At 30.8% G+C, this 13,300-nt stretch overlaps 1 protein-coding gene across 1 annotated transcript; it reads right to left on the bottom strand.

Annotated features, from left to right (window-relative positions):
• Positions 1-4,927: 4,927 nt before the first annotated feature.
• LOC125057290 (galactosylgalactosylxylosylprotein 3-beta-glucuronosyltransferase I) lies at positions 4,928-11,545 on the bottom strand. The gene is made up of 5 exons (XM_047660902.1): positions 11,017-11,545; positions 10,706-10,859; positions 9,729-9,860; positions 8,635-8,856; positions 4,928-5,312 (listed from the first exon to the last, which is right to left on the bottom strand). The coding sequence occupies exons 1-5, from the start codon at positions 11,202-11,204 to the stop codon at positions 5,148-5,150; spliced, it is 861 nt and encodes a 286-aa protein (XP_047516858.1). The 5' UTR covers positions 11,205-11,545; the 3' UTR covers positions 4,928-5,147.
• Positions 11,546-13,300: the final 1,755 nt, after the last annotated feature.

The raw sequence follows: 13,300 nt of genomic DNA, 5'->3' as shown, positions 1-13,300 counted from the left end.
TTTAGTAAGGTATTCCTTAGACAGCTGTTAGCTAACTTACTAACGCACTACATCCTTTTTGGTCTGGGTCTTAGAGGTTCTGTATCTATTTCATGATCATTTGTCACTCTATTTAATATCTACTAGGCAAAAAGGTGATCAGCCTACTGTGCCTGACACACGCCATCGACTTTTATGGGTCTAAACAAGTCGGTTTCCTCACGATGTTTTCCTTCACCATTCGAGCGAATGTTAAATACGCACATAGAAAGCGAAAAAATTCTGAAGCTAATTGTGAATATATTAATAAACCAATCAGCAATATTAGACGTTTATGGATAATTAAAATACAAATTCGGAATAATGTTGTCACAGCTAATATAATTTTATATTTTATAATAACAGTATTACTGTCTCGTTAGCACAGCGGGAAAAGCATCCATTTGATGCCTAACAGCTACGAGCAGCTCACAATATGCGTACAACTTCTTTTGAACTAACTTTTATCTATTACTTGTCCGGTACAAAACATTATATATTTTCGCTACCACGATAAGTGATAGACGTTAATACTAGGAATAAAGATCAAATTGCTCATCCATCTTACAAATTAGCCAAAGTACGGACATCTTTAAGATGTTAAATGTTACAACAAAAAACCTTGTGAGTTGTGACATATTAAAACTAAACTAAAGAAAATTTAAAACTTTTATCAATAATACACTTTGTAGACAAGCATAATTTATTTATTTATTTATATTAAATTTTATAATAAAATGGACAATCAAACTAAACAAAATCAACTGCTAATCTAGTTATATAGGTTTATTTGCTTTTTTTTTTAAAAGAAATACACTTTAACGTAGCTAACACACTGTTTGACTGTATGTTAATTTGTTTTTTATATAAAAAATAATCTGTAGTTGCAATATTTGTAACTATGTGAGCCCCATGTATCTACTTATATATAGTTCTGCTGCATGGTTTTTTATAACCGCCTATTTTATTTTGGTAAAGGAGTTTTGTTTTTCTAGGTACCACATAATTATAAAATCAATGTATACAAAATATTGTAAAAACTCTTTTAAAAGAGTAAAGTATAGAGTTTCGAAAGACATTTTATTTTAAATATTTTTAACTAGTAATTTTGACTTACAAAAGTGCCTTTTCAATAGGCCTAATTGAAATAAATGATTTAACTTTGACGTTGATCTATCGACACGTCCATGTTTGATTGTGTTATAAAAAGATTTTGTTGGTTAAAACAAACATACGTTCATTAAAATGGGTCACGTACCTCCAACACAGTATCTATAATGTATCGGAGAGTAATCAATGCACTTGTTGTGGCGACTGCGATTCCTCATCAGTGTCCTTTGTATATTTCAAAAGCATTCATTAGATCCCTACCTTGTACGTGAAAAGACGTGCATTTTTAATAGATAAGAATGATTACATTAGGTAATCTTATACTGGTGTAAACTAAAATTAACGAAAAATTGCTTACTAAAAAAGCTGTTTAATAAGAAATTAATGAATGAAGAAATAATGAAATTAATAAGTATATACAATTTAATACATAAAATAGCAATAAAATTTGTTTTGGCAAATTGAACAAAAATTATAATTATAATGTTGCATCTGTGTTAGGCGTTTACGAACTCATTTAGTAATCAGCCACCAATGAGGCCAGATTATCTAGAATATCAGAATATATACCTAGATAAGCCATAGACATCTAATTAGCTAATTAAAAAAAATATTTTTTATAATTAATTCATTTGAAATGAATAGCGCTTATCGTTCCTAAAAATAAAATAAAAGTAGATAAAATTGATTAAAGTCTATTTATTTTAATGGTTTTTGAAAAAATTTTACATTCAGAAAAATAAAAAATGTCAGCTCGTGAGGGATTTGAACCCCCGACCTTCTCTTTTTGAAATTCAGATGGATGCTCTAACCGCTGAGCTAACGAGCCATTGATGACTAATGGATATTAATTCCTACCGTATTTTGAATCAAGAAAAATATGATTTTTGGTTGAACAAGCGATTGTAACCTATAATCAGACTCCTTGTTCGACGTGCGATATATATATTAATGTTATATTAACTGCGTCTTGCAATGTTAATTTCATAAAACACTGTTAATTGGATGGTGGTTGTAAACTTAATACCACGCCATCTATTGACCCCTTAAAAAACCTACTTAGATTTATTTCCTGTTTGTTTATTATTCCATGCTGTAGATATCGTGAAAGTTTAGGACACGAATCAAACATTGAGAAAGTTATCTATACTATTTTTTAAAGAGGAACGAATATTATTGTGCGAATCGAGACAGGCCCCTCTAGTTAATCTTTTATAATATGATTAGGAGTTAGGAGTGTTAGCCTAAAATAAAAATTAACAATTCAGTAGAATAATTTATTCACATTTTGATATAAAATCTTACACATAGCGATATAGTCTTACAGTAAGACAGCAAACAATCCCTGTTAAAATTCATAAATACATCATAATAAATACGGTGATATTTCTAAAATATTCTATTAATCATATTACATGTTCAAAAACATAAATATTTAAATTAGCGCCATCTATGTCAAAGATGTTTAAAAAGTTTAGGCCTCTGCATAATTTACATCCTAATTGCAATATTTTATGAACTTGCTGATAATATATAATTATATAAAACTAAATTTTAAGAATAATTAAAAATACAATTAAGATTCATCAGATTAAAAAAAATAATAATAAAACAATCATGCTAAGAGATTGGCTCTGGCAGTTTGTTCGATATAATTATGAAAATAAAGAATTCACAGAATTCAAAATTAATTCTACATAAGTACAAATACTATTCTTAGACTTAAAATAAGACCGACTTTGAGCGTATTAACTATATATATTATGCGTTGTAAGATAATCTCAAGCAATATTTATTGATCGATTTAAATGGGTTTAAGAATTACCTTCTATGCGACTCAAACACCTGATCGCTCAATTTTGAGTCTCTCAAATACAATTCTAATCTTAATAATTAAATCTAATTGGTTGTGTAACTCAAGAGCGAACAAGACCTTAGGTATCACGAACAGTACGTAAAATGATAATTATTTTATTTATTTGAAATCCTTGAGCAGCGCTCCACGGCCGTTTTTGGAAAATACCCACGTGTATTCGAAAATGTCAATGAGATGCTGTCAAAAGCTGAAGTTTTAATAGCGAAAATACGAAGTTCGTGGCTAAGGTCCGTTACTCCTCCTACATACTTAATTATTACAAATGTTATTAATTAGGCCCGTTGTATACTTTCCTGCCATGTTATATAAAATTATATAGAGGACAAATATCTAAATAACGTAGCTTACATTGGGCGTTAGAACGCTAGTTCGAAACGGTCACATATGCCTCTCAACGCGACTTAAAGTAAAACTTCTCTACCAAAGTTGGAACAACTAGTCGGATATTGCTATAATATATGCCTCTGTCTACGTAAATTTCTAAGAGGAACAAGCTAGAACTAGTTAGATACGTTTTGTGCGTTATTAGGACCCTCCTAGAGTAATTAAATTATCTTAAAGCTACTATTAACCGCTAAAAGAAGCAATAAATTATAAACGATGTGTTATTAAATTCATTTTTCCGTTTTAAGCCTATGATCAAAACAGAAAATTGAATTAAAAATGTATACAGCATGGATGAGAACCAAACTTTTTGTTTATTTTTAATTTAATAGGCTATTTACGCATCAGCCATACAAGTTTTTTCACCATTATTAAATATGACGTATATAATACGCATCTTAAGTAATAATAAAACCAATTTTGTGTAATGAAAAATTAGCATTATAAAATGTCAATCAAACTTAAATCTAGTTTCAAGAGCTGTCAAATCATTTTTTTTTTCTATGAAGTTTGACACATTTGACAGCACTCAAGAGGAGATTGAGACTTATGATCCATTTCTAACTAACCTTGAAGACTTTTTAATTGATTATTTGATTGTATCTCGAGAACGTATTTGGTGCTTACCCACACTGTATATAAAAATGTAAAACCAAGGTATTACCGATAAAAATGAGTTAATCAATGCTTAAAATTCTAATCACAGGTAATCTCTTTTTAGTATTTCATTTGTATTAGAGTATTTCGAGACATCGTTAATACGAATATATAAATTAGACTAGCGAAGAATAGCACTTAGTATAAAAATTATTCAAAATATTTGAAAAATAATACCAAACAAAATAATACTGGGAATAAAAAATACAATTTCTGCTAAAATTATTGCTTTTTAAAATATCAAATATAGTAAGTTGAACAGATATATCCTCTAACTTATATAAGTTCTCTATTTTTTCCGGAAATAACTTAATTAGCTTATGCTTTAAATTATTAAGAAGAATACAATGAAAAGAAATGATTTTTAAAAATGATTAATTTTAAGTCATGTATAAAAAATAATTTGCAATAGCATATAAATAAACTGTTTCTAAGTATATAGCGATATCCTATGTACTACTTGGAGTATATAATGTCCCTACAATTATATTTTTTCACTTTGTCAGATTCTGTCACTGGTAAACTTACATAATGAACGCGAAATATCTTACCCTAATTATTATAAAATTTTAATCGCAGCAATTTCGCCGACATTTAAACAGTTTTTTTAAGGTTCAAAGATTTTAAGTTAAAAAAACACTGTTAATGCATCGATGAAATTGGGGCAATTTGTTTCGTATATATTGCTCAATCTTGTTCATACAATACTGTAAAATTCGATTAAATAAGTTAATTAAAATATTTTTAGTCTCGGCCTTTTCATGTCTTAAATACAAAACTCACATGCAATGTAAGCCTAAGATGAAGCTAATTCTTTATGCATACATTGCATGCATGCTATGCATACCTTAAGAAAATACAATACCCTACCACATGCATTCATTCAGAAATAGGGTCTTCTGTTTAATAGGCGATAAAGTCCAATCTATGTAAAACTGTAATTTTATGTAGTTTAAAACAGTAAGTGTGAAATTTCGTACGCTTGTCTATGGTCGATCAATCAAGTCATCTGTCAAAGTAGACTTACCCAATGAAACTCGATTCAAGAAATCTTAAATTTTTGAAATTTCTGACGATTTGCCTATTGGTTACGGTTGAATCTTCAGACCTCGATATGATCGTCGGGTATGGGTGGGGTTTTTAATTTTTTGGGGTTCGTTATTGAGGGTTTTTGGGTTCGCGTGTGCCAAGCGTATACTTTAGTGCAGTTGTCGGCCAAAGGTTCTAATTCCTCTCGAGTGGTGAAGTACTTCAGTATCTCGCTTTCCTGAAATGCGTTATTAAAGATTAATTGTAGGCTTCAACACACACTGACACACTATTAAGGTAATGTATATAGTACCTAAATCTTTTACGATCCGTAACTTATTGGTTTTCTTTGAAACACATAAAACGTATATATATATTATTGTAAAATCTGTGTATTATTATCTTAAGTAAGATAAATATATATATAATATTAAAAATAAATGTATTTATATTTGTGAGGTTTTTTTGGTGAAGGTAAGTAGTCTAGTTTTTTGAGTGTTCTCCATGAAGTAGAGCTTTCAAAACCTGGCCAAATTATTTTTATTTGTGCGCAATTAATACTCGTACGGTAAACGTAAATGGAAACATGTCTTGATCATGCATAGAGTGCAGATAACCTGGACAATGTTAGAATATTATAATAAAATTATCAAATATCTATTAAAAACAGGTAAACGTCTGTTTCATGATCAATCTAATAACCATGTAGGTTATCAGCCTCCTTTGTCTGACACACGCCGTCGACTTTTTGGGTCTAAGGCAAGCCGGTTTCTTCACGATGTTTTCCTTTTCCGTGCGAATGTTAAATATACACATACATAGTTAGAAAATCCATTGGTGCACAGCCGGGCATCGAACATATGACATCAGGGATGAGAGTCGTACGCTTAAGTCACTAGACCAACACGGAAAGATAAAACAAGTGTTTGGCATCATAGGGATATATAGGAATTTGTTATAAACAATTTGAAAAATTACTACAACAAAGGTCGTTATAAATAAAATCCACTAAATTTTTAAGTACCTACAGTGTAAAGCGTGGAATTCAATTGGCTTTGGTTGGTTTAGCTTGCCTTCCATATAATGAAACACTCTACATAGCATGACACCCACTCTCAATAACGACAAAAATTGAGTTATAAAGTACTTTTTAAGTTGCTAGTATAAGTAAAAACGGCGCAGCTGTGTACGACCTTTTGTCCGACGACTGTCGGCATCATGCATACGAACTTTTTAAGAAATTCGTTCTTTTGTTTACAAATCGGGAACGCTTGCACGTATAGACTGTTGTTGACTATGAATAATAAGTAGGAGTCTTGGATTATCCGTTTTTCTTCTCTTCATTTAACGACAACTCTCTATAACCCCCTAAAATGTACAGTCCCTTCAGTGTCGTTATATAGAGTTTACACTGTATATACTTTGTACTGTACTCAATTAGGTCTTTTTATTTCCATCAACAATAGTCTAGAGTAAAATAGCCTTGAGTTGTAATAAATATGTTTATACTTATTACAACACTACAACAATATTTTGTTGGTAACACGAGATCAATTTTTATGGTTCAGTTAACATGTACAATGAGGTCAAAACAATTAAACGATAAAAAGGGTCTAAGGTCAATCGTGATAAAGAGTACTTTCACACTATCATTCTTTTATCGGATTTCCTGTATTCAACTTTGTGTTGACCGTCCGAGCGAAATTGCGCACATTAAAAATCCATTGGAACACAGTTAGGATAGCAATGCTTCGTGCGTACACATCGCACTTGTATATATTAAATATAGATAGAATATACTACTACAACTAAGATTATATGAAATTAATCCAGTTTAATATAACTTATGAATCATGAAAGCTATTTCTGTTATAAGAAAGAGATCTGTAAATGGAAACTTGTCAGAGTAAAAGCATTGTATAAAAAATGATTTTGTTATTAAATATATTATATAGTTTAAGTATAGGGTATAAGTAAGGTATAAATATAGATAGATATATTTATTTTGAGCAGGAAGAGCAGGGTTGGTCGAACGCTCGAATCACAGCTGCATCAAGGGACTTATATATAATACTTGCTGAATGAAGGAAAACATCGTGAGGAAACCGGTATGATTTAGACCCAAAAATGGATATAAGTCATAAGGCTGATCACCTACTTGCCTATTAAAAAAAAAAATATATTGGTTGTTTGTAAAGTAGGTTTACGATCGAGATGTTTACGTGATAACGTCTTATTGGTGATATAAGTTTTTGGGAAGTAAGGAATTAATGAAGATAACAATTTTTTCAAATTTTAAATTACATCTATCGTTTTATTCACACTTTTGATGATAAATTTCGGGTGTAAAATGACAAGTTTACTTATTCGACTATGATATACATTTTTCTTCATACATTCACGGAATGACTGGCAGCGCTCGAGATGAGACGGGAGATCGGTCCGTCTCTCTCTCGTTATACCTGCGATCGCGCTCGTGAGGTTTTGGTGTGACACAAGTTTCTGAACATGTCACCCGACTAAAACGATTTTCGTCAAAACAATCACTAAACAGACACACAAATCCATAGCTATATTTTTATATGTTGGCTGTATTAATTCATAATATGTTTTCTTCACCCATAAAATTAAAAGTTTTTCCTTATCATTGTTACCGTGACGAAAAAATATGTTTTAGGCGCATGTTATCGTAATATTACTCATTCATACTGAAATAGATTTGCTCTGTGTATAGATAATGTTATCAGGAGGAAGTATAATATATAACATAACTATTCAATTATCAAACCAGATTTGTGATTAAATTGTGAACCTTCAATTACTATTCATTTTTTTGTTTATACATTTTCAATTGCAGTTTTGTTATATGATATTATTAACGGCCTATCCCGGCTTCACACAACTGGACTGGCTGTTTTGGAAATACAGCCAATACACAAAAATTAAACTATATTTAATGGTCATTCTGAGTTGTCTGGAAGAAACTGCTTTTAACAGCAGTAATAGCACCTTTTAACATCCTTTGTTTTCTTGTAGTTTCTTTGTCATGTTTTGTGTTATAATGATATGCACAAAGTGTATTATTATTGTACATTATGTGTAGGGATTTAGATAATAAGATATGCGCGTACATTCACGAGCCGTGTGCATAAACGGTATATTTTATATAAATTAAAGAAAAATTAAACTGAGTTCCTTCATTTAATATTGTATGTGACACTATCAAAATATAAAACAAAAATGACCACCTTGACTTTATAAAATCTTTAAGCAAACTAATGTGTTTTTTTAACATGAATTTAAATTGAAAATGATGAGTATTGGTTGCATGTGTAATATAACATTGGAAATGCACTTTTATTCATTAACTATTACACATTTACTACTATTATTAGGAGGAAAGAACATGTATTTGTAGCAAATCTACAGCAGTAATTTAAAAAAAAATCCAACCAAGTAAGAAACAAATAACCAAGGTGCGCAGAAACTAACATGTCATACATGTGACAGACAACTGAACTTTAGTTAGAACATTATATGTATATAAGAAAAAAATTTACCTGAAAACCAGATTGGACTTTCCTCGAGAATTTCGCCTCTGGATGGTTCAAAAACAACGTTGCATTAATTGCAAATCCAGCCATGTCAATCGGGAATGGTCTAAACGACTTCCAAACTGCATTGAAGCCGGTCACCTTCCCATCGGTGACTAAAGGCATCTCCACTCTCATACCACCAACGATTCCGACGGGCCAAACGCCCACTTTTTTAATTTTTCGCATCTGTAAAATGCATTTAATTGTTTGCAATATAGTGTTTTACCAGCTTTTATATATTATACTACACATAGTAAATTATTAATTTTAAGACGTTGATTGTAGGAGATGAACATTGTAGTTTATTACGACCAAAATTACTGGTATTTAATTTAAACTTTTTATTTCATCAACATTAAAAAGTAAATATGTATTCAATCACAATGTTAATTTCACAGTGAACTAATTAGGCTATATAGTATAAGAATTAATTTCCCATACATTATATTAATATATATATATATATAATACTAAGTTCAAATTTAAAACTGTCGCAAAAAGTAATTTAATTAATATATATAATATACTAAGTTCAAATTTAAAACTGTCGCAAAAAGTAATTTACAAGACATAAAAAATTTACATGTGTATCTTCAATGGCTTAACATATCACTACGAATTTAAGTTACACAAACAATTAATGTAGATCACTTGTTTATACAAACAATGCAATTATAAATAATGTTTAAAATGCAACATACCTGTCACTGAAAACATAAACAACTATGATTAACATGTTCACAATGTATGTAATGTATATTTAAATTATGTAAACTTCTACAACTACATATACTACTACTACTACTATATCTGCAGCAAGAACTTTTTGCCAATTTATCGTTGATCGTTGTGGCACTACAGGAGTAAGCCTAAGATTCAGATTCAAGTATTACAAGTCTTGACCTTAAATCTTAGCAAAATAGAAACCTGAGTAGGCAATTATGTTTTCTATAATCATAGCTTAAAGATGTCCGTTAATAAGATAAATATAATGTCACAAAAATCCCTAAAGTAAGAATAGATGACATAAAGATAATGAGCACATTTGTTTTTCTTACCTCATCAAAGACTTTTAATGCATAGGTATTGTCGTCATCCATAAAGTATACAACACCCTTTTTGTCTTCTGCTTGCCGTAAATGATCTCGAAGCCAGCTCAAAGCTGCATTTCTTTGCTCGACACCACTTGCCTGTAAATTATAGTCTTTTTTTAAGAATGTAAATATACAGCTTGTGTTAGAAAGTATTATTTACATAATACAATTATACAGTTTAATTATTTAAATTAAATTGTTATTATTACTATCAAGTTAAATTAGATTTTAGTCTTCAATTTATAAAAAATAGTGTAAAAACCATATTAGTTCTCAATATCAATAAACACATCATGCAGATTTTTTTTTTAAAAGGATATTTTGCTATCCTGGTTTAATCATAACAAGTTTTAAACACTTTCAAGTTCTATTACATAGGGTTAAGTGTTATTGAAACAAATATTACAAAACAAGTATTAACATACACAATACCAAGATGTGTAGTACTTAGATGTCTTAAAAACACATATATTTATATCCAATCCCTGAAAGGAGATATAAAAATGGTAATGATAAAAATTAATGTATAATATCAGACATACACATACAGTTAGTAATATTTTCTTTAATGGAATGTAACCTTGGCATTTTCAACTGTCTAAGGTTGAATTTTACGTAAGGTCAGATGTATGAACGCTCATCAGAACAGCAGGTGTATTTAAATAAAATTAAAAATTATGACAAAACCAACTAGCTTGTATTTAAAACTCATAACCTAACATAGCAAAATTCCTTTTATATTATGGAACAGATATTGAAATTAAAATAATAATAATAATAATAATCTTTATTTTCTTCTCTCACATACATAAGGTTTTTATGATTAAACTAAGATTATAACATTAGGAAGTGTATGTGAGAGACTGGTCTCTGTAACAGGAGACCTGAGTGACAGAAAACCAAAAGGAACAAGTTTAGTAATAAAGTACGACTTTACTTACAGTGGAATGTTTCGATTTCTGCGTCTTGACATTGAGGTGAGTGTATTTTAATGTAGATTCTTTTAATAGATTCTCAACTAGCTTAGTTTTAGTTTCAGAATCTTCAATAATAACCCAGTGAAAATTTCGAACTAACATAAGTGTCTGTGATAATCTAAAAAAAATATTTTATAGTAATTAGCTATTAATTCATAGCTTATATTCTTTGTCTATAGAATAAATCTATTAGTCTCACTGTTACTCAATTTTAAAGTAATCAATTCTATAAGCAAGAACAAATTCAAACCAAGGCCAAAACAATCATGATTTACCTTGTGAGATCAGCCTTTTGTGCAAGTCGGGCATAGGTTGGTGTAATGCCATAAATTGTAGGCAAGTATGTATTCACTTCCTGAGTTATCTGACACTGGAAAGCCGGTCGAGTATTGAAGAAAAATAAAGCCACAAAAACTAACATGCCGATTGCTATATATTGCTTCTTTATGTTTACAAAAGGCATTTTATTCAGTAGTAGTCACCGCTACCGTGTCTATTGAGCCACTAGTACTAACGCGAATAAATTGTAACGCATTATGATTTCATTTCACTGCATATTCATTGATGACAAAAAAACAATCTCAGGATATTATGTATCTTCTCTCGCGTACTGTGAATGCAGATAAGATTTTAAATTTTATGCGGCAACTGGATCGGATGAGATGCTCACTCACACTATAACTTGAAGGGTGTGTAGAATATTTTTTAATTTTGTCTCATAACACTTAAATCAAAATTATTCGTTTCCAATTCCGAATTTAACTCACTCTTTCGATTCCGACTACAAAGTGTTGAAACTTGAAAATGTTTGTGATTTGTGATGTTTAAAAATGAAATACGAATATTAATGTCATCAAATGTCAAACAACAGTCAATAGTCAAAGTCGAAACGTCAAATGACACAGCATTACATGTTAGATTGATATTGTCAATAATGATAATAAAATAAATGTTGTCAATGTCAGGGGCTTTAGACCAAATATTTCGAGCAAAAAATTTAAATTACTATTTTAAGATTTCGAGTTCAACGGGAACTGGCCGTTAATAATAGTTTCCATGCTTGGAAAACAAGGACGTTATAGCTATTGAGCGATAGTTAGACGGATTTTTAGGGTTCGGATGTGTTTCAAATAAAGAGCACATCGACGCGAGACTGTCTTGCAAGAACGTTTAATTTAAGGCTGTGACTTGCCACCGATCAGCATCGTAGAAAATGGAATATAGAGTTCTATGCCCTGCAGATTAACTTCGGCGACAGCAGTCAGATTCAGCAACGGAATCTGGAGCATCCGACGAAAATAGTAAAGGCAGCATATAGGTGGGCCCCACGGGTTGGGCAACTCGTACCAATATACTGACACACATCGATGGGGAATGCTTAGTTTTTACTTTTACAAATGTCTATCAAATAGAGGACCCACAGGAATGGAGGTTCCGATGGTGGTGGTCGTAATTAAAGTCGAATTTTAGTCGCACTTATAAGACACTTCTACTGATTCAACAAAAGTCCCACGAAATTTGGTTTTTATCCACCCATAAAACAAACAAATATCTACTTATTTACATTTATTCTTATTTTTAACTTTTAATTTAATTCTATTTATTATACACCGTTACACACGATTTACTCACACTTCTAACTTTAATATTATTATTATTATTTTTCTACTTGGTATTATAATTATTTATTTTATTTTATTAGAGGCGCAAACTAGCTGCTGTGGTCTCTGGCAGAATGACCAGCGCTGTGGAACTTTTTGCTCCTCAGCATAATGCTGAGCCAGGGCCAATTACAACCACAGTACACACACATTGCACACTGAAAGCGAACCGAATGGCAAAAGAAAATTTCTTAATTTTAATTTTTAATTTTTATTGTTTGTGATGTCTTATTTTATTTTATGTTTTCTTTAAGTATTGTTATGTGTGTGTTTTCGTTTGTAATAAATGTTATGTCTATGTCTATGTCTAAGAGTCCAAGGGTCTCTCCATCATTAGCCCTCGAAAGTGGTAATACTTAGGTGGGTGGTGTTCGACCAGATGTAATTCAGGGGATCACTCCCCTGAATTAGGAGTTGATGTTAGGACACTTTTGTATACCCCGATGTCCCCTCAAAAGTGATTTTGGATAGCTTTATATGAAAAAAAAAAATAATTTACCGGTTTTGATCTTCCAATTCTGTTGGTAATAGGAAATTACATTAAGCAAACGAAAATCGGGCCATAATTGGGAAAAACCATTCCTTAAATTTGTCAACGGAATGATAGCCGTCATTTAAAAAAATTGAAATGAGCGAATAAAAGCTGGCCGCCATACAAAGGCAAACCAGCCACTTACTTATGGTTCTGAAGCAGAAAACTAGCATAGCCTCATAAATTTGATATAGATCAGCCTAGTAATTTTTTTAATTTTGGACTTGATCTCCAATTTTTATTCAACACGCATGCTAACGGCCTGCAGTAACGGTAAGTGTTAGATTCTCGACGCCATAGACAAAACTGATAAGAACCTTAAGATGTTGAGACATATCGATATATTATAGAGGTTTGAAAAGTATT

The sequence above is a fragment of the Pieris napi genome, chromosome 16 (assembly GCF_905475465.1).
Source record: "Pieris napi chromosome 16, ilPieNapi1.2, whole genome shotgun sequence".
In the NCBI taxonomy this organism is placed as follows: Eukaryota; Metazoa; Arthropoda; class Insecta; order Lepidoptera; family Pieridae; genus Pieris; species Pieris napi.
The sequence above is the reverse complement of the archived record's forward strand: the minus strand, read 5'-3'. Positions and strand labels throughout refer to the sequence as shown.

Excerpts from the sequence above, each read along its gene's own strand:
- LOC125057290 (XM_047660902.1), bottom strand. The coding sequence starts at position 11,204 with ATGCCTTTTGTAAACATAAAGAAGCAATATATAGCAATCGGCATGTTA. Across the intron at positions 8,857-9,728 it reads CATTAAAAGTCTTTGATGAG|ATGCGAAAAATTAAAAAAGT; the intron begins GTAAGAAAAACA and ends TGCATTTTACAG. Across the intron at positions 5,313-8,634 it reads AAGTCCAATCTGGTTTTCAG|GAAAGCGAGATACTGAAGTA; the intron begins GTAAATTTTTTT and ends AACGCATTTCAG.